Genomic DNA, 26,401 nt, shown 5'->3' with positions numbered 1-26,401 from the left:
GTACCTCAAAAATGTTTAGAAAACATACCACTCATTTCCTTAGCAGAGGTTCTCGAGAGATGTATCTGCAAAGGTGGTTGAATAAACGCCTTTGGGCTAAACCTAAGGTATTAAAAAACAAAAGGTAAAATAAATGTAAATAAGCAAAGTCTATACCAAGTTTTAAATACTATATTTTCACTTAAAGTCTTGGTGGCATTTAACAGCAAAATAAATCATTAAAATAATTCAAAATCAGAAAAAATAAAAATAAAACCTGGCATCATCTTTCATGTTTCATATTCACTCAGAGAAAAGTATGTTAAAAAACTAAATTTAAACAGGTCTTTGAAGGCCTCTTTCAAAACTTGGATGTCAGAATTCCAATTAATCACTTATAAGAAATTGGCAAAACAAAATATAGAAAACCATGCAAAAATAAACAGTTGAAAACAAAACATTTTGAAATATAACCAAAAAATGAAGGAGTTGTATCACCAGATACTGAAATGTACTATGAAGTTACAACATTTAAAATAGTTGCACAGATAAGTAAAATGGTAGAGAACTTAGAAACATGCAATTTGCATTATATCTTGGTACATAATGAAAGTGGCATATCAAAACAGACAGGTGAGGGACTGGTCAAGCAACTATTTGAAAAAAAGAAACAGATCCCTATCTTATACCCTCACCAAAATAATTCTTATGTAAATTATGCTGGATATAGGTAGAACGATTTTTCCAAATTTGAAGACAAAGAAATAAACCATGCACAGATCACTTATATTCATGTCTGTGTCCCACACTAGACTCAAAATGTCTTAATTGTTTCTGTTCCCAAGTGCCTGGGGCAGTGCTTGATACATGCAAGGCAAAATGAATATTATAAGAATGACTGAATGAATCAATGACTAAAACCTGCCCAGCAGAGGGTATGGGACTGTAGTAGGTGACAGTGACACAGTACACATATCTGCTAGTTTTTGAATAGCATAAGATAGTCTAAAAATTAGATCGATTCTTTGAAATGAAGCACATTTTCTTATAATATTTCAATTCTAAAAGAAATAATTAGATTCTAGGCTACCAATAAGAGCTTACTTGGTGTATGCAATTATAATGCCATCAGATTTTTATATTAATGTATCTGTGTAATAGCAGAAGATGCCAAAAACATATCCAATTCCTACTTTTGCAGAACTGGTAGGAAAGGAGTGCTCCTTCCCCTGTACAAGCCCCAAAAACGTAAACTGGAAACTTCCCTTTCTTTAACTGAGCATCAAAGGCTCCAGTAGAAGGTGGAGGGATATAAGTAGGGTGAGAGAGCACAGAAACTATGGAAGGGACTGCTATGGTTCAATCAACTGGTCTACTGGAGAGAAAAGAAAAAGTGTATACAGCAAAAGAAAGCCCTTCAAAGGAAACTGCAGGGATGCATGCAAAACAAACATAACAAAATAAGATGACAGAGGTCCAAGCGGTTTTCTAACAGTAAGAATAAAATATATTGTTTTTTAAAAAGACAAAGAATTAGACTGGTCCAGAAAAAAACCTTCCAAATCTAAACAAATATTGTTTATTAAGAGACATATTTATAGCCTATAAATATTTAAAACATACTATGTGCCAGACATCCTGTCAGATTGTAATTGTCAAGGATCAGCAAGATAAACATGTCCTATTCTCAGGGACTATACAGTATAATTGAGAAATGGACCATGGTAAGCAGATACTGAGATACCCCCAAAGATTCTTCCTCCAGATATTCAGTCTTGTGTAATCCCTTCTTCTTGAGCAAACTGCTTTTAATCAATAGAAGACTTCAAGGTCGAAAAGATCACAAATAACTAGATTACAAAAGATTCTAATTTCAACTTTGCTAGCATAATCTCTCCTTTGTTGCTTTGATAAAGCAAATGGCTATGTTAGGAAGAAGCATGTGGCAAGGAACTGAAGATGGTCTTTGGCCAACAGCCACCTAGGGACTAAGGAACAACCCATAAGGAAGTGCATTGTGCCAACAACCATGTGAGTAGGATTGAAAGCAGATTCATCTTTAGCTGAGCCTTTGGGTAAGACCCCAGCCATGGCTGACACCTTGACAGCAGCTTCATGAGAAACTCTGAAGCAGAGTACCCAGCTTGACCTTGTCTTCCTTCCCAACCCATAGAAACTATAAGAAGGCCAGGCGTGGTGGCTCACACCTGTAATCCCAGCACTTTGGGAGGCCAAGGCGGGTGGATCACGAGGTCAAGAGATCGAGACCATCCTGGTCAACATGGTGAAACCCCGTCTCTACTAAAAATACAAAAAATTAGCTGGGCATGGTGGCACGTTCCTGTAGTCCCAGCCACTCAGGAGGCTAAGGCAGGAGAATTGCCTGAACCCAGGAGGTGGAGGTTGCAGTGAGCTGAAATCATGCCATTGCACTCCAGCCTGGGTAACAAGAGCAAAACTCCGTCTCAAAAAAAAAAAAACAAAAAAAAAAAACTATAAGGTAAGAAAATGTGTCTTGTAAGCTAATAACTTTGTGGTAATCTGTTTAGACAGCAACAGATAATTAATGCATTGACAAAATCTAAGAACAAAGTCTACTAAGCATTATGATAAGGGCAGTAGGCAAAATAAAAGCACACAATGGAACTAATAGATCAAATTAAGAGACAGAGAGAGGAGGAAGTAGAGTAAAGGTTATTAGCACTATGAAGTTATAATCATCTGAATAGCTTGGTACTAGAGAATAGAGAGGTAATCGATGATTCTGAAAGAAAGTCCAGGAACTGAATCATATGTTTATAAGGCTTTAGTACTGGTAAAGATAGAATCAAACCGGCAGGGAAAAAAAGGATTGTGTAGTAACTGGAAGGATTCCAATTCTCACACTATACAATAAAATAAATTCTGGATGAATTAAAGACTATAATGTAAAAAATGAAGCCACAACAATTACAAAAGAAAACAGAAAACATGTTACATAACATTGGGTGGAAATGCTTTTCTAAGCATAACACGTAAAAGCAGAAGCCACACAGTAAAAGATTGATAGCTGTAAGCATGTAAAATTTTAGTTTTAGTATACAAAAATACAATAATTAAACTGAGGAAACACTGTCAAGATATTACAGACAAAGGTCCAACTTCTTTAATGTATGAACCGCTTTTAAATGTTAGGAAGAAAAGAGCCAACAGAAAAATTATGCAAAGGACAAAGACATATAATTCATGTAAGACCTAAAATGGGCTAATAAATATATGACAAAAATGTAACTTCCCTAAGACTCAAAATCAAGGAAATAAAAACTAAAGCATAAATATTTTTTTCACCTTTAAAGTAGCAAAGAAAAAAACAGATGCCCAATGTTGGCAGGTACACAAGAAAATAATCACTCTCATTCTAGAAGAATACAAATTATTATAATCTGTTTAGAGCACAATTTAATAGGAGTCTTAGTATACATACCCTCTTACCCACACATTTTATCTCGACCAATTTATTCTACAGGAACTAGCCATGTTATTTTTCTAGAATTTTTCAGTTTGTTAACAGGCAAGCATGAGTTCTTAACCAAAACTCTTGAGAACAAGCTTTGGGGGTTCATGAATCTACTGACTAATATGAGATTATTTACGCATATGTATATGTACATGTGTGAATTTTTCTGGGAAGATCATTTATAGCTTTCATCCACTTCTCAGGAGGTTTGGTGACCTCAAAAACTTTAATGTCCTTCACAACAGGTTTAACTGCTTTTTACTACATTAATATTTCATAAGTAGATATAAACGTTTTTGCTATTGTTCCATTTGGATATTTTGATTTTATAACTAGAAATGTTACCCATAACATCTGCCATTGGGTGGTATTTAGATTTCTCTGAAAAGGTATCTTTCAAATTGTACTATATGCTTAAAAAAAGATTTGATTAAAATGTTTTATAATATCTCAAGCAGTCTTTAATTAAAATATGTGGCTTTTTTTATTTTTAAGAGACAGGGTCTCACTCTGTCACCCAGGCGTGAGTGCCGTGGTGTGATTATAACTCACGGTACCCTCAAACTCCTAGGCTCAGGTGATCTTCCCATCTGAATCTCTCAAGCAGCTGCAACTACAGGTGCATACCACTATGTCCAGGTAATTTTTTTTTCTTTTTTTAGTAGAGATGAGATCTCACCATGTTGCCCAGGTTATTCTTGTGCTCCTGGGCTCAAGCAGTTCTCCTGTCTCAGCCTCCTAAAGTGCTGGAATTATAGGCGCGAGCCACTGTGCCCAGCCTGCTGTCAATTCGAAAACTTTTTATTCTGAAATACCTATAAATTCATGTTAAATTTCAAAAAGTGTACTCAGAGGTCCCACGTACCCTTCACTGTTTCCCCTAATAGTAAAACCTTGCACAGTACATATCAAAACCAGAATATTGGCAATGGTACAATTCAGAGCTTACTCATATTTCCAGTTGTATATGTGTGTTCGCATTTGTAGTTCTGTGCAATTTGCCACATGTACAGATTCATGTACCCACCAGTACAATCAACAGACTGAACTGTCCCATGGCTACAAGAGTTCTTCTTGCTCTCCCTTTATAGGTATACCCACCCCCAAATCACCCAAATCCTTAAGCTCTGGCATAATCTGTTAGATAATCTGTTATCTATCTATAATTTTTATAATTTCCAGAATATTATATAAATAAAGTCACATAGTATATCACTTTCTGAGATTGCCTTCTTTCACTCAGCATGATTCCCCTGAGATCCACCAGAGTTGCTGTGTGTACCGATAGTTCATTACTCCTTTTTACTGTGGAGACATATTCTGTAATATGAATGTATGATAGTTTGTTTAACCATTCACTTACCAAAGGATGTCTGGGTTGTTTCTGTTTTTTGGCTAATACAAATAAAGTTACAGTGAGCACTGTGGACAGGTTTTTGTACAAACATAAGTTTTCATTTCTCTGAGATAAATGTCCAGGAGCACAACTGCTGGGCCGTATTATAGTTGCATGCTTTTAATTGCCAAGTAAAAATTGTATATATTTATGGTATGCAACATGATGTGATGGCTTGCTATGTGTACACTGTGGAATGGCTAAATCAAGCTGCTTAACACATGCATTACTTTACATGCTTATTTTTTGTGGTGAGGACACTTAAAATCTACTATCTTAGCAATTTGCAAGTATACACTATATCATTAACTACAGTCACCATGAAATACAAAAGATATATTGAACTTATTTCTCCTGTCTAATTGAAATTGTGTATGCTCACAACCCCCAATCCTAACCCCACTCCCCTGCCTTTGGTAAGCACCATTTTACCGTTTCTATGAGTTCGACTTTTTTAGATTCCACATATAAGAGCATGTGGTTTTTCTTTCTGTGCCTGGCTTATTTCACTTAAAATAATGTCCTCCAGGTTCATCTATGTTGTTGCAAATGGCAGGATTTCCTTCATTATAAAGGCTGAATAGTAAGTATTCCCATTCAGTAGATAAACTGCATATTCTTTATCTATTCATTCATTAACGGACACTTCAGTTGATTCCGTGGCTTGGCTATTGTGAATGCTGCAGCAGTGAATATGGGCATGAAGATATCTCTTCAACTGATACACTGATTTCATATACTTTGAATATATACCTAGTAGTGGAATTGCTGGTAGTTCTTTTTAACTTTTTGAGGAATCTCCATATTGTTTTCCATAATAGCTATACTAACTTACATTTCCCTCAGCAGTGTATTGCGGTTCCCCTTTTTTCCACATCTTTACAAGCACTTGTTATTTTCTGTGTTTTGATAGTAGCCATCCTACTGGGTGTGAGGTGGTATCTCATTGTGCTTTTAAATTGCATTTCCCTGATGAGTCGTGATGTTGAGCATTTTTGCATATACCTGTTGATAATTTATATGTTTTCTTTTGAGAAATGTCTGTTCGGGTCCTTTGCTCATTTTAAAAATTAGGTTGTTTTCTTGCTATTTAGTTGAGTTCCTTATATTTTGAATATTGAGCCCTTATTAGATACATGGTTTGCAAATATTTTCTCCCATTCCACGGCTAGCTTGTCTTTTCACTCTGTTGACTGTTTCCTTGGTGGTCTAGAAGCTTTTTAGTTTGATGTAATTCCATTGTTTATTTTTGCTTTTGTTGCCTGTCCTTTTAGAGTCACATCCGAAAAAAGTCATTCAAAATGTATTGCTGAAATGTAGGCACACAAACAGGCAGACAATGATACTTCTGTCATACATTGGATTCAACTAGTGCTTTGGGTCAAGAGCTGTGTTTTAACTATGTATTTTCTAGACCTTATCAAAATTACAACAACTAATCATAAATAGCATTAAATGTATACTATTATAAAAATAGTTTAGGGTTATTTTATTAAAAATTCTGTAATATAAAAAATTTGTATCAGTTATACCCTTTTTAAAAAAATAATTCATCCTACATATTCGGTATCTGGGGGAAAGTTCCCAGGGGAAAAATTATCTTTCACAAAACAGAATTTTTGAACACTGATTAAAAGGAATAGAATACAACAAAATTTGTTTTTAAAAGGCACAACTAGGATGGAAGAATGTGATCTTGATGCATCTACATCAAGGGTCAGCAACCTTTTTCTGTAAAGGGTCCATCAGTTCATTTTCAGCTTTGTAGGCCATCTAGTCTCTGTACAACTACTCACTTCTGCCACTGTTTTGCAAAAACACCCAGAGGCATACAAACAAAGCAAAATGGCCATGTTCCAATAAAACCTAGTTTACCAAAACAGGCAGTGGGCCTGATGTGGCCCATGGGTTGTAGTTTGCTGCCCTCTGAGCTACCTTATAAAACCATAGTTTTGAGCCGGGAAGAAACTTTGAGATCATCTAGTTTAACATTTTCTTTAGACAAATAAAAGTCTTAATTTGGGTACTGCCATTCACTAGTCAGGTAAAGTAAGTTATTTCACCTTATAAGTTATTTCATCTTTTGGGTCCAAAAGATAACTTATTTCACCTTATAAGTTATTTCATCTTTCAGTCCAAAAGGTGAAATAATTTATTTTACCTGACTAGTGAATGGCAGCACCCAAACTAAGACTTACAGGTTGTCCTACTACTGCGAGTCCAGTATTCTGATGCATGGATATCTGATGCTACTAAATAATTATGGGCATGATACTTGCAAGAGTGGAGTGTGTAAAACTCCATCAGATTTTACTGAAACCTACAAAATTAATTGTTAAAAAAAGGTTTTCTGAAAAAGTTCTAAGTTACACTGAAATAGTATCTCAGAACAATTTGTGAGAGCTTTTAAATGAACTTTACAAGGAAAGATTAATGCAGAGAAATATTCTAGAGATTTATTTAGAGAATGATGTTCAGGCAGCTAAGAAAAGTGAACTCAACTGGTAATGATGCATGTCTCTACTATATGGGAACTTATATTAGATAAAATAGAAAGTGCTTCTTTCTTAACCTGAATGTACATTTTTAACACTCTTTTACTCTAAATTCATCAACTTTGTGTTAGTCAAAAGCCAAATACCTGTTGTTGGTGGACATGGTCACATGCCTTTGCATTGGAATGTCTTTGAACGCTTCATTTCCAAGAGTTGTTTGTAATGTATAAAGAGACGTTTCAGCATCAGACTTAACTCCAGCAGAGTTTCCTTTGTCTCTTAATAGTGGTGGATTAGGTTTTTTGCCAATAGAAAAATTTGAAGCAAATCCTGGTTGTCTGAGGGTTGCTTTCGGTTTTCCTATGAAGTTAGGCATACATAATAAAATCAATTAGCATCTTCAAACCCCATTTTCATTATGACACTCCCCTAACCAGATGTTTTCTGTGGGTATCTATTCTCAGAACAGTTTCTAAGAAAACGAGGAGGTTGCCACTGGAGGGCTGGTCAATAGGAAAAGAATAGATTGTTGAGTATTTAGCAGATAAGGCTCTTCATCCATCAGACTGGCCAGGAACTCCGGCTACTCACCAGCTGAACCCTTCAGTGGCAGCCACCTCATGATCTTGCAAATATAGCACACTCAGCTATATCTTGGTCCTCCCATCTCTTCCCCATAAATCCCAATTCTACCCATTGTTTGAGGTCTGGGATCAAGTCTCCCCTTTGCCATTTTCATTCAAAATTATTGCTCCCTCGTCCTAAATGCTCACTGTGGCATTTAGTCATCTACTGTTTTGTATTATCATTGAACCATTTCATGGGAATTCAGTTTTAGAACTGATTATAAGCTCCTTGAGATAAGTGTTTGGTAAACTGTTCTGAGTTGTCTATAACATTTTTGTGTAATACATAATTCATGTATTTCTGAAACTAGAGTTTTTCTACCAAAAGACATGATTTGTCAAATGAGACATTAAATCATAAGTTCTTGGTGCAGCCAACATTCTGGACAAGGCATTCCTTCAAGTAAGCTAAAAAAATAAAAAATAAACCACACATTACCATAACAAGCACAACTAAAATCTGTTCTATCTCCCACTGTGTAATTACTTCACTTAGCAAGTCATGTGCATCACATTCACTTAAGAATTTCAAATGGAAATGCTAGCTTCAGGATTTTTCTCCTGACATATGAATGTTAACAGATATCAGTATTTATCATAATCCAAACAATATTTCCATAATTCCCTGTGACAATGTATTCATAAACAGGCCTAAAATTTTTAACATATAAAAAGCTCCTACCTTCTAGAAAAAATGGCATGGTTTTCTTCACTCTCATCTGACAATTAACTTGACGCCCGGTTTTCCTTTTAGAACTCCTCTGACGAGCCACAAGCTGAGCGATTCTTGCAGTTTCTGTGCAGGCCACGGCATAGCAGGTAATCTATTCATGAAAGGCAGGGTGAGAGGAGAAACATTTCTCAGATTCCATGTTGCCTAGAGGCCAATTCTTAAAAGTGGATCTTAATGAGCCTACACATCCCAAGTCAAGCTGTATGCAAATATTCATGTGTCTCACTCCTTGATAAAGCTAGAAGAAAATTATATTTTCTGCAAGAGGAATCGAGCATAGTCTAGTACGCTGGATCATCTTTCCCCAAGCTGAAAATTTCATTTATTTTTTAAATAGGTATTAAGCATCTACAATGTATTAGGTGCTATGATATTACCAAATGAACCAAAGCAACCTATGATCTGACATATAATATCATACAATCTGTGAGGTACATTTCATTCACACTTTACACATGGGAAAGCAGAGGCTCAGGAAAGTTAAGCAACCTTCCAAGTAACGTGACAAGTCTCTTTGAGTCCCAAGTGTGTACTCATAACTACTACACTGAATACAAGACTTACTAAATCCTTCTCTTGCTTCTGCGATGGATCTGCTGGGTGACTCTGAACAAATCTAATTATTCTCAGCTGTAAAACAGGGGTGGTTTAGACCTGGTTTTTTCAAAACTGTGTTCATGGGAGCCATAGAGTTCCATGGAGAAGCCTCAAGGGGCTGCCACTGGTAGGGGCATGAGAGCAAGGCAGGGCAAGCAGGGTCTCTGGAGCTTCTACATCTCTCAAAACACTGCAGCTCAGCTCTGTTTCTTTAAGAAAAATACTGGTATGATATGATATTGAAAAAAGATCTGAAGTATAGAGTCTACTGGGACAAGATGATCTCTAAAGACCTGTGTGGTTTTCAAGCCTTTGACTCTAATTTGAAATGAAGGACAGGGAAACAATGTGGCTTTATATCACAAGCTAAAATATTTTCCTACTCTTTGGCTCAGTATTTCTATTTCTGAGACTATATTACAAGAGTATAATTTAAAAGAACAAATGTTACCTATCCCAGTATGTGCAATTGGGGTATTTTAATAGTTAAAATCTGAAAATATTTAAAATGTCCAAAACAGGGGAACAAAGAGTTGAGTAAATTACAGTATAGTAACTCTATGATGCATTATTAATTTATTAATTCATTCAGCTATTCATTCATTCATGCATTCAACACAGATTTATTAAGCCCCTCATACTTAAGGAACTTATGAAGGAAAAAGAAAGAGGCAAGAAATTAAACAGAAAACATTGTGTCAAGTGTCATAATGGATGTGTTACAAGGTGCAAGTAGACAGAAAGGAGGACTTAAGTCCGTCTGGAAGGATCAGGGATGCCAAAGCATGTTTTATTATTCATATAACATTTAATTAATGTCTATGTCTTCCTTAGGAAAATTATTTTCCTAAGGTGAATTTCCTCTTTGACCACTTTCCTGCTCCTGGTTCCCTTGTCTTCCTCCACCACTGCCTCCTCATCCCCCTGCCACCCAGAGAGAAACCATGTTGGTGAGAAACATTCCAGACCTGTTCTACGTATTTACATATGTAAAAATACACCCAGGAAACTATAGTGTATGAGGGGGTGTGGGTGTTTTTGTTTCTCTTTTGGGTGGTGGTCTGTCCATATCTATCATACTGTACGGTGGTAGGTACCAAGAAGTGAAGCTGCTAGGTCACAGTGGAAGAGCAATGACAGATCAACCTGCTACCACCAAATGCCCCATACTATCTATAAACTGTTTTCTTCCAGAGAGGCAGAAGGATTTAAAATGATATAATAATATAGTCATACTGCTGTGAAGGAGAGGGAAAGAACAGAAGAGAAGAGAGAATGGCAAGGAGGCCCCGATAGTTATGGTGATGAAGGATTAGCTCAGGACTGACCAGGTCTAGATAGCAGGAATTGACATGATGAGAATTTAAAACTGCCTGTTAGATCTGGTGATCAAGAGGTCATGAGTAACTCTGGCAAAAACATTTCTAACAGGTTTGTAAGGCGCAGGTATGATGTTTACACACGTAAGGCCTCCAGTATAACTATTTTGTTTATATGTTGACAATGGGTAAACAAATAGTTTTAATTTTGTGTGGTTGAAATCTTATTTTTACAATGAAAATAATCTGAGGAAGAAAACAAAAGACCTAAGACTCTAGGCCATGCTTTAGATGCTGTTTTCTCTGTCACTACCAATCTCAAACAACTAAGCTAGTACTTTTGCTTAGACTTCTATCACAGATAGGAGATTGGAAGTGCCAGACAGGCAATTATGAACTGGTTTAATTCTTACCTCTCCAGATCTACTAGTCTCTATCCTGACCACTGCTGGCACACTTCTCAGATAGGCTTCTAGTGTAGGGAAACCTAGCTGTTTGAAGGGGATCCAGTCTCCAGTCAAGGATCTGTACTCTCCTTGGAGCCGGGGTAATGCTACTCCATTCTTATGAGACTGCAGAACAGCTCGCAGCATCTTTGAAACCAGATCTCCTTCCGGCATCTTTGCCTATAAGAACACAGTAGAAGGTTACTATAATATAGCTCATTAGTCTGTGAATTCAAATAGATTTTCATAGCTGAAACTTGTTACTTTATAAATTATTACTGCATACTTTCTGTGCAATTACAATATAGGGAAACAACTGACATGGAAGAGAAAAGCTGAAATACTATGAGAATGCAGAGGAAAGTCAGAAAGGCACAAGACCAGCCTGGGGAGGGGAGATATCGGGGAATGTTCCCAGATGTGGGGAAGCCTGAACAGAGTCCTGAAGAGCAACATGGAATCACCCAACAAGGAGGAAGAGGGTGGGCTGTGGGGCTGGGAGAGGTATCAGCCCAAGAAAGGGAACAGGATGTACGAGTGCACAGATGTGAGAGAAGCACATGGTGTGTTCCAAAAATTCCAGGCAGTTAGGTGGCTGGACATGACTGAACAAAGACTCCAAGCTGAAGGCTGAGAGGGCCAGGGAGGGCAGACCCTGAAACTACTATATTATGCTAATGTTTGCATTTCTGCAAAAAGTAATGTTGGGCCTTAGAGGGATTTTAAATAGGGAAACAAAATGATCAGCTCTGTATTTTAGAAAGATCACTGTAAATGGGAAGGAAGATTAACAAGTTGTCAGAATACTGGAAATGTGGAAGACCACAAAAACGGGTCTTAGGAATAAAGAAAAAAATCAATTTGAGAGGTAATTAGGATGTGGAATCAACAGGAATTGGTTAATCGGTTTGGATGAGGAGGAGGGCTCCAAAGTTTCTAGCTTAGAAGCATAATAGAGAGTAATGACCCACACTGAGGTAAAATAAAGGCAGGTTTGCAAGAGAGGAAGAGATGGATTCATTTTGGGCACAGGGAGGTTGAAATGCTTAGACCATAGCCATGTTGATATATTCACTAGGAAATTAGGTTAGAAGTCTAAGCTGGTCATAGATTTGTTGGTCTTTGACTTATATAGTGTATTTGACATCCAGGGAGTAAAAAACAAGGTTACAGATGGACCTCTGTAAAAGGCTATCATTCAAGAAATGGAGAGAGAAAGAAGAATCTGTAAAAGGCTAAGAAAAAGGGGCCAGAGAGATGGAAGAAAAAGAAGCAGTCACAGTGCCATATGAAAAAAAAGAAGGGAAGAATCATTTCCTTTAGACTAATTACATCTAGTTGTAGTTTTGCAGAGAAAAAATATAGATAAATTCAGGAGATACATTCAGAGACTGTACAGATACATACTAAGAGATATATTTAGAGAATAAGTAGCCTGGAAAAAATGGTTTACCCTTTTATTAAAGGAAAGAGGAAGGCAAACCACGAACAATTTGTTACTTTTCCTTCAATAGAACTTTCTGTGATGATGGAAATGTTTTATATTATTGCAATGTCCACAATGTCCACTTATGGCTCTGGGCCCTTAAAATATGACCAAGATGACGGAGGAACTAAAATTTTACCTTAAATTAACTGTGGCCATTGGCTACCATACTGGACAGCAGAGAATTCTGGACAAATAGCCATTTTCTTTCTCTAGCTTAGAAAACAGAAATGAAGAATGACATACAATTATATCAATTCCCTCATTTGTCTACCTTAAAAAGAAAACAAAATATCACCCTGTTTGTCCCATTATTAATTATAAATATAATAGTCAAGTGACAGCAAGGTTTAAATAGCAAATGAAAATCTATATAGTCATGTGCACACTTAACAGTGTTTTAGTTAACAACGGACTGCATATATAAAAGGGGTTCTATAAGATCATAATGCAGATGAAAAAAATCCTGTGGCCTAGTAATATCTTGAAGATCCTTGCCTTGTATAGGGCGAGGCTAATGTGTGAGATTTTATCTTGGTTTTTAATTTTAAAAGTTTAAAAAGTAAAAGAGGACAGATGCAGTGGGGCTCAATGCTTTGGGAGGCCAAGATGGGCAGCATCACTTGAGCCCAGAAGTTCGAGACCAGCCTGGGCAACACAGTGAAACCCTATCTCTACAAAAAATACAAAAATTAGCTAGGTGTGGCAGCGTATGTCTGTAGTCCCAGCTACTCGGGAGGCTGAGGTAGGAGAATCACTTGAGCCCAGGAGGTCAAGGATGCAATGAGCCAAGATCACACCACTGCACTCTAGCCTGGGTGACAAAATGACACTTGTGTCAAAATAAGAATAATAATAATAAGTAAAAGAAATGCACACTTTTAATAAATTTAGTGTTGCCTAAGTGTAGTGTTTATAAGTCTACAGTAGTGTACAGTAATGTACTAGGCCTTCACATGCATTCACCATTCACTCACTGACTTGCCAAGAGCAACTTCCAGTTCTGCAAGCTCCATTCATAGTAAGTGACCTATATAGGTATGCCATTTTTTGCTTTATATACCAATTTTAACACTGGTGCAGGTTTATAGCCTAGGAGCAATGGGCTACACCATATAGCCCAGGTGTGTTAGGAGGCTCTACTGTCTAGGTTTGTAAGTCCACTCTATAATGTTTGCACAACAATAAAATTGCCTAACAATGCATTTCTCAGAACATAACCCTGTCATTAGGCAATGTATGACTGTGTGCCTTATGTACTTTCCATTACTAAACATTAACTCTTTATTACCGCCAGGACCAATAACATTTAATTAATACTATAACCTACAAAAGCCCTATACTAGGTCTGTATTCTTATTCTTTTTATAGATGATAGGTATACACACAGATGTGTGTGTGTATGTGTGTGTGTGTATAGTCATGTGTCACTTAACAATGAGGATACATTCTGAGAAATGCATCATTAGGTAATTTAGTTATTGTGCAAACATTATTAAGTGGACTTGCAAGCCTAGATAGTATAGCCTACGACACACCTAGGCGGAGGTTGTGGTGAGCCGAAATCATGCCACTGCACTCCAGCCTGGGCAACCGAATGACTTCATCTAAAAAAAAAAAAAACAAAAAAAAAACGACTATAAAAGAGCTAAACACTACCAACAAAAGTGACCTAATGATATTGACTGAACACTCCACTCCAAAGACAGAAGAATATACATTCTTTTCAAGAGCACATGAGACATTCACCAAAATAAAATATATTCTTGGACTCAAAGTGATATTCAAACAACTTTAAATAACTCATATTATAAAAAGTACATTCTGTGGACAGAATTAAATTATGTATCAGTAACAGAAAGATACATGGACAATCCCCATGTATTTGCAAGTTTAACAACATACTTCTAATCAAGAGACAAGGAGAAAGCCTACCCCCAAAATTAGAAAAATCTTTTTAAATAAATGAAGACACAATATGTAAAAATTTGCTGGATACAGTTATGCCAGAAAGAATAAAATTAGCAAATCAATGATTTAATCTCCTACTTTGAGAACAAAAAGAGAGAAATTTATATCAAAGGTAAGCAGAAGAAAGGAAATAAAGATGAGAGCAGAAATCAATTCTGACATGATGAGACAGATCAATAATGAAGCTTAAAAACAAAAGGGAAAAGAATCATGAAACTAAAACTAGTTCTTTAAAGCCATCAATAAAATTGATAAACTCCTAGAAAGATAGAAAAAAATAGAAGGTGCAAATGACCATAATGTAATTGAAAGAGAGGTCATCAATGCAGATCCAACAGACACTAAAAAGAGAGTATGATAAAAGAGCTATATGTCAATATGTAGCTTAGATGAAATTGATAAATTCACTGAAAGACACAAATGTCAAAGTTTACTCAAGAAGAAATAATAACCCTCAGATATCCCTATCGCTATTAGAGAAATTGAATTTACAGTTTAAAATCTTCACACAAAGAAAACTTGAAGCCCAGATTGCTTTACTGGCAAATTCTACCAAACGTTTATGAAAGAATCAATACTACTCTTACAGACTCTTCCAGAAAATAAAGGGAAGAGAACATTTCTGAACTAATTTTATGAGGCAAGCAATATGCTGACACCAAAACTAAACAAATACACTACATGAAGTATAAATCATATCCCTCATGAACATAAATGCAAAAATTCTTAACAAAACATTAGCAAATAAAATCCAACAATTAGTGAAAAAAATAAGACATAATAATCAGTTAAAGTTTATTCCCGGAATGCAAGTATGTTCAATATTCATTAAGTCAATCAATGTAATTTACTACATCAACAGACTAAAGGAGACTAAACCATATAATTATATCAATAGGTGAAGAAAAGACAGTTAACAAAATTTTAAAAATCCATTTATGATAGAAACTCTCAGAAAATTATAATAAAATGGGAAGTCCTTAGCCTGACAAAGATCATCTGTGAGAAACCCACAGGTAACATCATTACTCACAGCTAAAGAGTGATGTCTCCCTAAGACTGGAAAGAAGGCAAGAATGTCCATACTCAGCACTCCTATTCCTTATCAGTGGAGGTCCTAGCCAGTGCAATAAGGCTGATTTCAAGACTTACTATTAAGCTCTATTAGTCAAAATCGTGTAATAGTATCAAAAGAACAATCGTATAGATCAATGGAACAGAATATGTAATCCAGAAATAAACCTATATATGGTAAACTGATTTTTTCCTTTTTTTTTTTGAGACAGAGTCTTACTCTGTTGCCCAGGCTGGAGTGCAGTGGCACAATCTTGGTTCACTGCAACCTCTGCCTCCTGGGTTCAAGCAATTCTTGCATCTCAGCCTCCCGAGTAGCTGGGATTACAGGTATGTGCTGCCACGCCTGGATAATTTCTTTGTATTTTTAATATATACAGAGTTTTGCCACGTTGGCCAGGCTGGTCTCAAACTCCTGGCCTCAAGTGATCCACCCACCTTAGCTTTCCAAAGTGCTACCATTACAGGTGTAAGCCACCACACCTAGCCTAGTAAACTGATTTTCAACAAAGATGCTAAGGAAATTCAATGAAGAAAGTTCAACAAATTGTGCTAGCAAATCTGGTTATCCACATGCAAATAACGAACTTCATGCTATATACAAAAAATTAACTCAAAATAAATCATTAAGGTCCTAAATGAAAAGGCTAATACTGTAAAACTTCTAAAAAATACACAGGAGTAAATCTTTGTGGCCTTGGGTTAAGCCAAGACTTTTTAGAACCATAGAAGAAAAAATTGGCTGGGTATGGTGGCTCATGTCTGTAATTCCAGCACTTTGGGAGACAAAGGCAGATAGGTCACAGCCTGGGCAACATAGTGGATGCCAGCCTGGAAAATATAGTGAGGTTCTGTCTCCACACACACGTATACACACAAACATACAAACACACAAACCAGACACAGTGGCACGTGCCTGTTGTCCCAGCTACTTAGGAGGTTGTAGTGGCATAGTGCTAGGCATAGTGGCATGTGCCTGTAGTCCCAGCTACTTGGGAGGCTGCAGTGAGCTGTGATGGTGTGATGGAGTGAGAACCTGTCTCAAAAAGAAAAAAAGAAGAAATTGACAAATTGGATCTCATCAAAACTTAAAATTTTTGCTCTTCCAAAAGCTGTTAAAAAGCCACAGAGAGTGAGAAGGTATTTTCATAACACACCTGGTAAAGTTGGTAGTCATCATATATAAACAGTACTCAAAACTCAATAATAAAACAGACCAATTCAAAATGTGCAAAACACCTGAACACATGTCACTAAAGTAAAAACGAAGATGGCAAGAAAACACATGTAAAGATGCTCAACAGCATTAGTCATTAGGGAAATGCAAATTAAATTCACAATGAAGTATCACTACACATCTATTAGAACAGTTCAACTTTTTAAAAAAGACAATTTGAAGTGTTGATGAGAATGCAGAGCATTTAGACCTCTCATACATTTCTGGTGGGCATGCAAAATAGTACCTTGGAAAATAGTTTGACAATTTTTCTTTTCTTTTTTTGTTGAGAAAGAGTCTGGCCCTGTGGCCCAGACTGGAGTGCAGTGGTGCGATCTGGGCTCACTACAACCTCTGCCTCCCAGACTCAAGCAATTCTCCTGTCTCAGCCTCCCGAGTTGCTGGGACTACAGGCACACACACCACCACACCCGGCTAATTTCTTTGTATTTTTAGTAGAGACGGGGTTTCACTATATTGGTCAGGTTGGTCTCAAACTCCTGACCTCAGGTGGTCTGCCTGTCTTGGCCTCCCCAAGTGCTGGGACCGCAGATGTTAGCCACCACGTCCAGTCAGTCTGACAATTTCTTACGAAGTAAAGCATAATCCTACAATCCTCTCCTACTAATTGCCCAAGAGAAATGACATACATCCACACAGAAACTTGTACATGTATATAACAGCATTATTTATAACTGCCCTCAAACTGGAAACAATCCAAATGTCTACCAAAAGGTGAGTGGATAAACCAATCTATAGAGCCATACAATGGAATACTATTCAATAACTGGAACAAACTGTTGATACATAAAACATGCATGACTCTCATATTATCCTAAAGGAAAAAGCCAGACACAAAAGGCTACATACTATATGATTCTATTTATGTGAGCATTCAGGAAAAGGCAAAACTATAGGCACAGAAATTAAATTAAATCAGTGGTTGCCAAGGGCTGGGGGTGAGGGGAGGATTGACTATTAAGAGGGATTTTTATTGCAAATGGAACATATCTTTAAACCCCCCACCAAAAAAACACCAAAACCAAAAACAATAAAACAGTTCCTTCAAGTTGTGCTTCTCTGTAATCAACCCTCTCTGGTTGATACACATACTGCCCTGGCTCCTGGCAATGACCGCTCTGCTTTCTGTCACTCTGAATTATTTTTGCCTAGTGCTTTGTGTTTCATCTATTTTGCTGCATTTAACACCAGTTCATTTCTTTTTATTGGTGAGTAGCATTCCACTGTATGGATATACTACAATTTGTTTATCCATTCAAATGCGGATACACATTTGGGCTGCATCCAATTTTGAGACATTATAAATAAAGGTGCCTTGACCATTCATGTACAAGTCTTTAGATAGGCATATGTTTTTATTTCTCATATGCAAATTCTGAGAAATGGCTTTTCTAAAAATCTAACATCCATAAGAATTCTGGGAGTCTATTAGCCTCAATCTATAGATGTGAAACCAAAGTTCAGAAGTTAAATAATTAAGATATCACAGGATGTAGATAAGCTAGGATTTCAGTCCAGATCTGTTTGATGCCAAAGGCCACATTTTTTCCATTATATCACCCTGTCTACTGGTACTGGGAACAACACCCCAAAAACCCTGATGAATTAAGAACAGGAGACAAGACAGGAAAGAAAGAGTAAGCAGAGTATAAAGAAAAAATACAGTGTTGTGAAATCCACAGCAGACTTGACTTAGTCACAGGGATGGTGTGGATGCCAAGACAATGGAACAGCTGGAGATACTCTAAAACTAAAAAGAAATTCATGGCAGAGACAGAGATCAACTGCAGAGTCTGTGCACCTCCACTACCTCTAAAGTCTACACTTGAATGAGTACCAGGGAGCAGGAAAGAGGATGGCTTTGGTACCTATATTTCATGATTGCCAGATGTTAATGCTAATGTATGAATTTTGGCTCCTGAATAGTAAACTCCTGATGACACAGAAAATACTTTAACAATGGTTCATGACTCATCAGTCAAAGATCACTGATACAGTTATTTCCACAAGTAGTGAAAACCACAGTGAAGATTGGCCAAATTTTAATTTACAAGAGGACATACTAAAGCATCACTTGCTTACTCTTCAGTGCCAACCCACCCTGAGTATTCATTTCTGACCTCACCTTCCCCATCTATGTACTCTTCTTCCCTTCAAAATCCAGTCCCTCCCATCAGTTCATCTAGAGCTCTTCTGAGTGAAACTGGGTTTTGCATCTTTGTGTATCTGTATGCCTAAGTGGGCCTTGGCTATCAATTACATACACATTGCATGTAGATATAATGCCAGGTGGTTAGCATGCATCCAGGGAAAATATCCACCTGGGTGTGACCAGCGTAAATGAATCAAATTAGGCTATTCAATATATCTGACTCCTCCCTGGCCAGACTACTTTATATTCCCCTGCCACAGTTTCAGTAAGAGGGCCTTACTCTTTGCCTTAAGAGAAGAGTTTCCATGGTCTTCTCCTTCCCTTCTTTTTGGAAAGAGATCTGCTCCACTGCCACCTCCCCTCTGTGGTCTACTTCTCCTCAGCTACATTAGGAGTGGACAGCAATCATTAATTTATGGGGAAAAATGTCTGATAAATGCATTTTATGAATGGGTGTCCTGTTAACTAAAACCTAACAGAACACTGTGATGCAGATTTGAAAGGGCAGGTCCAGCCCTGTCTTAGAGTCTAATCAGAGGCTTGTGCTACAGGCTGCCCTCTGCAAAAGCCTTCTACTCCTTCCACCCTCACGAGAACCATTTTAGACCACTGTCCCTGAAACGCCCTCTCTGTCTTCCTTATATCTGCTCTGAAACAGCTGCAAGCAGGGATCATCCAAAAAGGGCACTTGACAATCTTTTTTAAGGTGCAGCATTTGGGGCAGTCTTCCCCTCACCACTACCCATGACCTGTTCAATGGCCACAGAGTAGAGTGAGGTAGGAACCTTTGGCTAATGCTTGCTTCTCTAGTCCCACCCTCTTTAAATGTGTCTTCTCCTTTATATAGTAGATGTCTTGTGATCTCTATCCTAATTTGTTCTATCCTTTGCCCCAAGACACTCAGATATGTTTCAAGTACAAGGCACTTTGGGAGGCCAAGGTAGGCGGATCACCCGAGGTCGGGTGTTCAAGACCAGCCTGACCAACATGAGAAACCCTGTCTCTACTAAAAATACAAAAAATTAGCCGGGCGTGGTGGCACATGCCTATTATCCCAGCTACGTGGGAGGCTAAGGCAGGAGAATTGCTTGAACCTGGGAGGCAGAGGTTGCGGTGAGCTGAGATTGCACCATTGCACTCCAGCCTGGGCAACAAGAGCAAAACTCAAAAAACAAAAAAAGGGAGAAACTAATAAGAAAATTAAATAAAACAGCAATGTGAATCTGCATGGCACAGAAGTGCTCATCCTCATTTTTCACTTTTCCCACCCTATCCAACCTCACATTTACCCACCTTGGTTTCTTGGCATTGTCAGACTATTTTTCTAAGTTATGCTTCTCAATCTGACATGAGAGAAACTTATGCCACACACATACTTCCTACTTTCACTCCCTTTTTAATGCACATATTATCACACTTAAAATCCACTTTAAAATATTTCTTTCAACAGTAAAGTTGCTAACATCTGGCTGTTGACATATTTTGATCTGGTTTTGGGGGAAGGGCAGGGGATTGCAGAAGATTGTGCCTGAGCCTCCCCAAGTTTAATGCCACTGCTCACTCATTTTCCCAGGAAAAGCCCCTTCTCCTGGGCCTCAGTCTCCTTATCTGTAAGATGAAGGGGATCAGTATTAGTAGTTCTCAATCCTCCCTCAAGCAATGTGATACATAAAGATGGTAGGTGGATGTCTACAACTCCTTCACTCTTTACCACCTCCATGGCAGTTGCCCTAATGCATGCCAGCAATATCTGTTTCCTGGAGCAGAGCAGCTGGGCTCTTAGCTGGGCTCTCTGCTTCCACTTCACCTCCTACAGTCTATTCTTCACACATCAGCCTGAGTGATCCTTTCATATAATACATACTATTATATCATGTCACTCAAAACCCTCTAATGCTTTCTGTGTCACTCAGACAAAAAGCCAAGTCCTAAAGAGCCAAAAAGGGCCCTTTATAACCTGCAACCCCCACTTCTCTGATCTAAATTCTCTCCTCTTTATTTTCACTCACCCATTCTGGGCTCCGTGCTTTTCTTTGCATGCGCCTGGGACGGCCTCACGACAGGGCTTTTGCCCTTGCCATTTCCTCTACCTGGGACATCCTGACTCCAGGGGTACATGTGGCTCACAGCCTCACCTCCTTCAGCTACAGTATTTGTTCAAATGTCACCTCCACAGTAAGGCCTTCTCTGGCCACCCTGTCCAAAGTCAAAACTGAGATGCCAGCTGCCCTGATTTTTTCCTTAGCACTTATCACCATCCAATATTTTCTTCATTTAATGTTTCTGTCTTTCTTCCCAACTTGAATGCAAATTCCATGAAAGCAAGGATTTGTGTCTGTTTTGTTCACTGCTAAATCCCTAATGCCTAGCCCACAAGAGCTCAAGAAATATTTGTTGAATGAATGAGAAATTCTCCATCCACCTAACAGTACTCCTTTTCCCTCCTACTCACTAAAATACAACATAAAAGAGCCATTAAAGGCATAACTCTGCATCCAGTATAAGTTACTAAAAAGTTATCCCTGCACATTTTAACAATTCTTATAAAATGAATGAGATAGCCAATCGCAACACCAAACTGGGATTGAGGATCAAGTAGATTATTTCTGAGCCTGTCCGCTCTGTGCCAGATTAGGCCCTGTCAAGGCTGCAACATGATTGCAAGGAGTCCACAAATCCTGATGAGCAGCAGGCATGGCCTGAATATTGGTAAATGTTTCACATGTACTTACAGTCCTCTTTTTCTTTTTCTTTTTTTGAGACAGAGTTTCGCTCTTGTTACCCAGGCTGGAGTGCGATCTTGGCTCACCGCAACCTCCGCCTCCTGGGTTCAGGCAATTCTCCTGCCTCAGCCTCCTGAGTAGCTGGGATTACAGGCATGCGCCACCATGCCCAGCTAATTTTTTGTATTTTTAGTAGAGACGGGGTTTCACCATGAAAGAGTATGCAGATATTGCTGGGATCCACAACACAAACTGATATAAATTCACAATACCTTTTGGTAGTTACATATTTAATAGACCAATGGATACTGCAAGTACAACCACGAGTGTATGAGGTTTCACAAACTTTTTCTAAAGCTATAAAAAATGGCCTCATGCTTGAGGAGATGCTTGACCAAATGGCTGCAATCCGTAAATTAAGTTCCCTCTCCTGCCTGCTTTTTTAAAGTATGCTATCTTTGATGGAAGACTATAACTCTCTATTTGCAAACAACTTTTTGAAGGGAAGGGGAATCCCTTGGACTATAAGACTGGGGGTAAATTTTGACTCAGGAAACACTGACAGCAACCTTTGGGCATGCTTAATGACTAGCCCTTAAGTGGCATAAAACAGGGAGCTGCCACGTTCTGATTTAAGGGTGTGGCACTCAAATCCAGAAGAATTGCTAACTGTTGCACCTGACATCTTTTTTATGCTTTTGTGCTTTTCTTTTTCTCTTTGCTTACATGCAATTAATTGTAAGTATCCAAGAGGCTAACAATGCACACGAAATGGGGCAGGGGGTTGGGGAAAGTGATGACAATCTTTAGGGAAACAAAATTTAAATAATTTAAGTGGCCTAAAATAATTCTCACTCTACTTCAAAACTACATTGTGTCAATTTGCAGCTTTTCTCTTTACTATACCTGAAAAAGGCTCGAGAAAGTCCTATTCTGAAGAACCTGGTTTTGGTGTATCCCAGATAAATGCCTTCTACCATTGATTGATCCTCCCTGGCTCAGTCATTTGCACGTTATCTGTTTCCTCTAGCCACTGTGTCAAAGGCCTTTAGCTGAGCTAGTCTGACTCCCATCCTATGCTTTCTCTTCTCTAAGTTTCTCTTCGCTCAACTATTTCCAACTGTATTATTTGGTTCATCTTCCTTACCTCATTTTTCATGTCATGAATTTAAGTTGTCAAGTGGCACTAAATCTTAAAACAAATCTGAAGAATTATTAGGGTAAACTGAAAACACCAACTAATCTCTTAGCTTCTTTTAGTTACATATTCAATCTTGTAGTATTTGGATATCTCTTTAGGACATATGCTTCTAATAACTAGCTGCCCTTCTCCTTGAAGACACTATTTTAGCAACAGCTGGGACCTTAAAGTCCCATAATGTCTGTGCCAAAACATTTTAGGCATCATCTAAGCTAACCCAAACTCCTTATCTTACAAATCAATAAACTGAGTCTCAGAGGGAAGACTTTTTTCCTAAGATCTTTACCCAATAAATGATTTCTCATTTTGCAATACTTTAAAATGCTCTTTTCTTTCCAATGATAGTCTGCTTGCTACCACCTCAATTACTCCTTCACCAACTGGTTTTTAAAGGAAAGATGATGATTAATGCCCTCAAGTGATGGTATACTTCCTTAAGAGGTTTTTAGGGAGTTATCTATTTTATTCTATGATTTCAAGTTCCAAATTATTCATGCATTTTAACTGCATACCATGAATGTATGTAAGTAAGGGATTTCTGTAAGTATACATACTAGAGGAACAAACCCTGAGATAATAAAGTGGCTTAGTAAGGAGTTTATGTCTTAATCCTAGCTCTGCTACTAATTACCTGTGGCAAGTCACTTCAGGTGTCTTTTTTTCCACAGGGAAGATAAGAAAGGTGGGCAAGTGGCATGATTCTCAACTTTCCTTGGATTCATTCAAGGTTGAAATAAGGTCCAAATATCTAATGAAAACCGAGTTTGCTTACTCATGACAAAGCTGCACAGGCTAAAATGTCAAGCTTACTTTGAAGTCACACTGGGCAGCTTGTGCTGATCAAGTTCTGATTGGCATATATACATCTCTTCAACTAAAATTGCAAAATTAATTACTTTTCGTTTGTAAGACAAAACTAAACATACTTGGCTCACAGGGAAATAGTGACAAAAATGAAGCTTTCACAGTACAGAGGTGGGAGTGGAAGGAGGAAAAAAGCAGATTTGGCACAAGGAAACAGCAGCACACATAAATATAAAATTTCACCAAGGAACTTCTGTGAAAGTGTCCAGATGCAAAGCATTCTACGTCAAATCTTAATTCTTGAAAACAGCACTTGACAAAGTAGGCACTCAGAGTTGGACTATAAAGTACTTTTTCTTTATATTCACAGTAAGTATTCAACTAGATTATATTGCACAGAGAACTTAAAAGAGGGGTTCTCTTCAAGGAGTTGAAATCTCTTGATGCAAAATACAACAGTTCATTCAGCCATGTTCAACCTGTACACTTAAAGGGCATCAGCAGGGTGATTACCTTTCATTTTCAATCTACAGGGACTGAAATCCGAAGGCATTGTCAACTGCTGCATCACAGCCTCACTGTGTAACTGCCAAAGAGGGAGAATGTATGCCACCAAAGGGCCCTGGATTGGGGCATAGGAGACGTGAGTTCTAATCCAGCTGGCCCCAGGGGCAATTCCCTATTCCCAGAACAGTACTTTGCATGTAACTGATGCTCAATGAATGTCGACTGAGTGGAAATGCAAAAATATCCACCATGTGCCAATTTACATTATATAGGAAACATAAAGATCTTTGTGTCCCTGCTCTCAAAAAACTAAAATCCAATTATGTAAAACATGGACAGTTTGTTGGGAGGAAGATAGTGACTACTGCTTGGCAATTACTACGAGGCTAAGGATTTACAGTTGTTATCTTGAAAAAGCCTTGCAAAGTAAGCCAAATATTCCTATCCGACACATAGAAAACCAGACTCCGAGAACGTATGTATTTGTTCAAGATCACACAACTTGTAAAATGAGAAGCCCAGATTTCAATCCAGGTCTGCAAAGTCCACTTATTTGCGGTATGCAACACATTCATATACATCAAGGCAGTCCAGGAAGAGACAGGGATTTGGGTCTAAGTTTTACTTCTGCCACTAAGCTGTTGCATATCTCTCCAGGGAGAACATTTGTCTGCATTTTTTTTTTCCACCGGCACAATTGGAGGGCAGAGAGAGGTGTTGGGAGGAGGGTTGATGAACTAGATCTATGTTTTTTTGGTTTGGTTGGGCTGAGCGGTTATCAGAATTCTTTTGGGCCAGGACTTGTTCTAATGTGGTTGTTTCCCTTGCCTGCTCTTACGAATTATTTGGGAATGGTACCTTTAGCTACTAATGGAAATATATTATACCTCTCAAGTGAATGGGAGCAGAAAGAGGTGCCGGCTCCAAGCTTCCTCCTAGCAAGCTGAGGCTGAGAGTCTGACTCTGCTGAGGGGATGCTGCTGAAAGTTGAGAGACAACTTATTCACGGATCCATGCTTCCCTCCCAGCTGGACGAGAGTACCCACTGGATGCTCCCGGTTTGAGAGGAACGGAGATATGTGTCCTGCATTACTTGAGCGGCCTGCCTAGGCTCGTCTCCAGATTACAGAGACCTTCAAGAGAAGTTCGTGGTGTAAAATACATGGGTTCAAATAGGGGAGCGCGGACAACCCTCGCTGTGGGAGGCGGCTGCGGCCTGTCGCGCTGGTAGCGGGAACCACTTCCTTGTCCGCATAGCCCGCCCGCGTCCAAACCCCGCTGCTGCATTTCCCCCACCGCGCAGAGCTTCCGAAGCTGCAGGAGGGTCCGTCGGACTCCAAGGTGAGTGTCCTGCCCGGCCCGGAGCCGGGTCCCTTTAGAGATTTAAAACGCAACGCTCTGGAACTCCAACTTCCCCGGCGCCCAGCCCGATTCCCAGGCGTCGGGGCCGGGGCAAGCCCCTGAGGCTGCAGGGAAGAGGCCCCGAGCCTGTTAGAGCCCCGGCCCCGGCTGCGGTCCCGCCGGTGACCCAGGTGCGCCGCGCCCGCCCGAAATCTCGTCCGACGTCGCTCGGCACCTGTCGCGCCCGGAGCCCGCAGGACCTGCGCTCACCTCATTTCGGGGGCCCACAGCCCGTCCCCGCGCCTCAGGGCCCAGCTCCCGCCGCCGTCGCCACCACTGCCCGTGCCGCGGCCGCCGCCCACTTTCGGTTTCCCCGCACCGCCGGAGCCGCCCCGCGTCTCGGGAATCACCTCAAGCCCCCGCCCCGCCCTGCTCGGCCCCGCCCCGCTTCGTCCCACCCCGCCCCGCCCCGCTTCGAGGGCAACCCGGCCTCGGCTCTGCGCACGCGCGGGCGCCCCGGTCGCGTCGGCCCACGCTGGCGTCCGCGCGTGGGAAGGGAAACCGACACCGCCTAGCGGTTTCTGCGCGTGCCCACGCACCAGCCGGCGGCGGAAGACGCCTGCGGGCGGGGGCAGGAGCGCCTCCTGGTGGACTACGCAGGTACGCGCGGGCCGGGCCAGCTGGGACCTAGCAGGGGGTGTGGGCGGCTGCTGCTATGGAGCTCACCCTCCTTCCAAACAGTTCAACTCCTGCACATTATTTTCTTCAACATCTGGAGCCGTTACTTTTTATTGCCCTAGACACCCACCCACCTTGTC

General features: G+C 39.3%; 1 protein-coding gene and 1 long non-coding RNA gene across 8 annotated transcripts in view; one reads left to right on the top strand and one right to left on the bottom strand.

Annotated features, from left to right (window-relative positions):
- Positions 1-26,031, bottom strand: part of TDRD7 (tudor domain containing 7) — an 82,121-nt gene extending 56,090 nt beyond the window's left edge. For 2 of the 7 annotated variants that reach the window (XM_002743109.4, XM_008999844.5), the window contains exons 1-5: positions 25,854-26,031; positions 11,055-11,267; positions 8,675-8,816; positions 7,513-7,726; positions 29-102 (exon numbers count right to left, since the gene is read on the bottom strand). In XM_002743109.4, coding sequence (XP_002743155.1) covers positions 29-102; positions 7,513-7,726; positions 8,675-8,816; positions 11,055-11,261 — 637 coding nt within the window. In that variant the 5' untranslated portion in view covers positions 11,262-11,267; positions 25,854-26,031. Of the gene's footprint in view, positions 1-28; positions 103-7,512; positions 7,727-8,674; positions 8,817-11,054; positions 11,268-12,712; positions 12,790-25,129; positions 25,223-25,853 lie in introns of all 7 variants that reach the window. The other 5 variants (XM_078372896.1, XM_078372902.1, XM_078372908.1 and 2 more) reach the window with 5 other exon arrangements.
- Positions 24,266-25,163, top strand: LOC144582570 (uncharacterized). Its single transcript, XR_013535560.1, has 2 exons — positions 24,266-24,378; positions 25,138-25,163. It is a non-coding gene; the product is annotated as an uncharacterized LOC144582570 (long non-coding RNA).
- Positions 26,032-26,401: the final 370 nt, after the last annotated feature.

This window comes from Callithrix jacchus, chromosome 1 (genome assembly GCF_049354715.1).
Source record: "Callithrix jacchus isolate 240 chromosome 1, calJac240_pri, whole genome shotgun sequence".
In the NCBI taxonomy this organism is placed as follows: domain Eukaryota; kingdom Metazoa; phylum Chordata; class Mammalia; order Primates; family Cebidae; genus Callithrix; species Callithrix jacchus.
The sequence above is the reverse complement of the archived record's forward strand: the minus strand, read 5'-3'. Positions and strand labels throughout refer to the sequence as shown.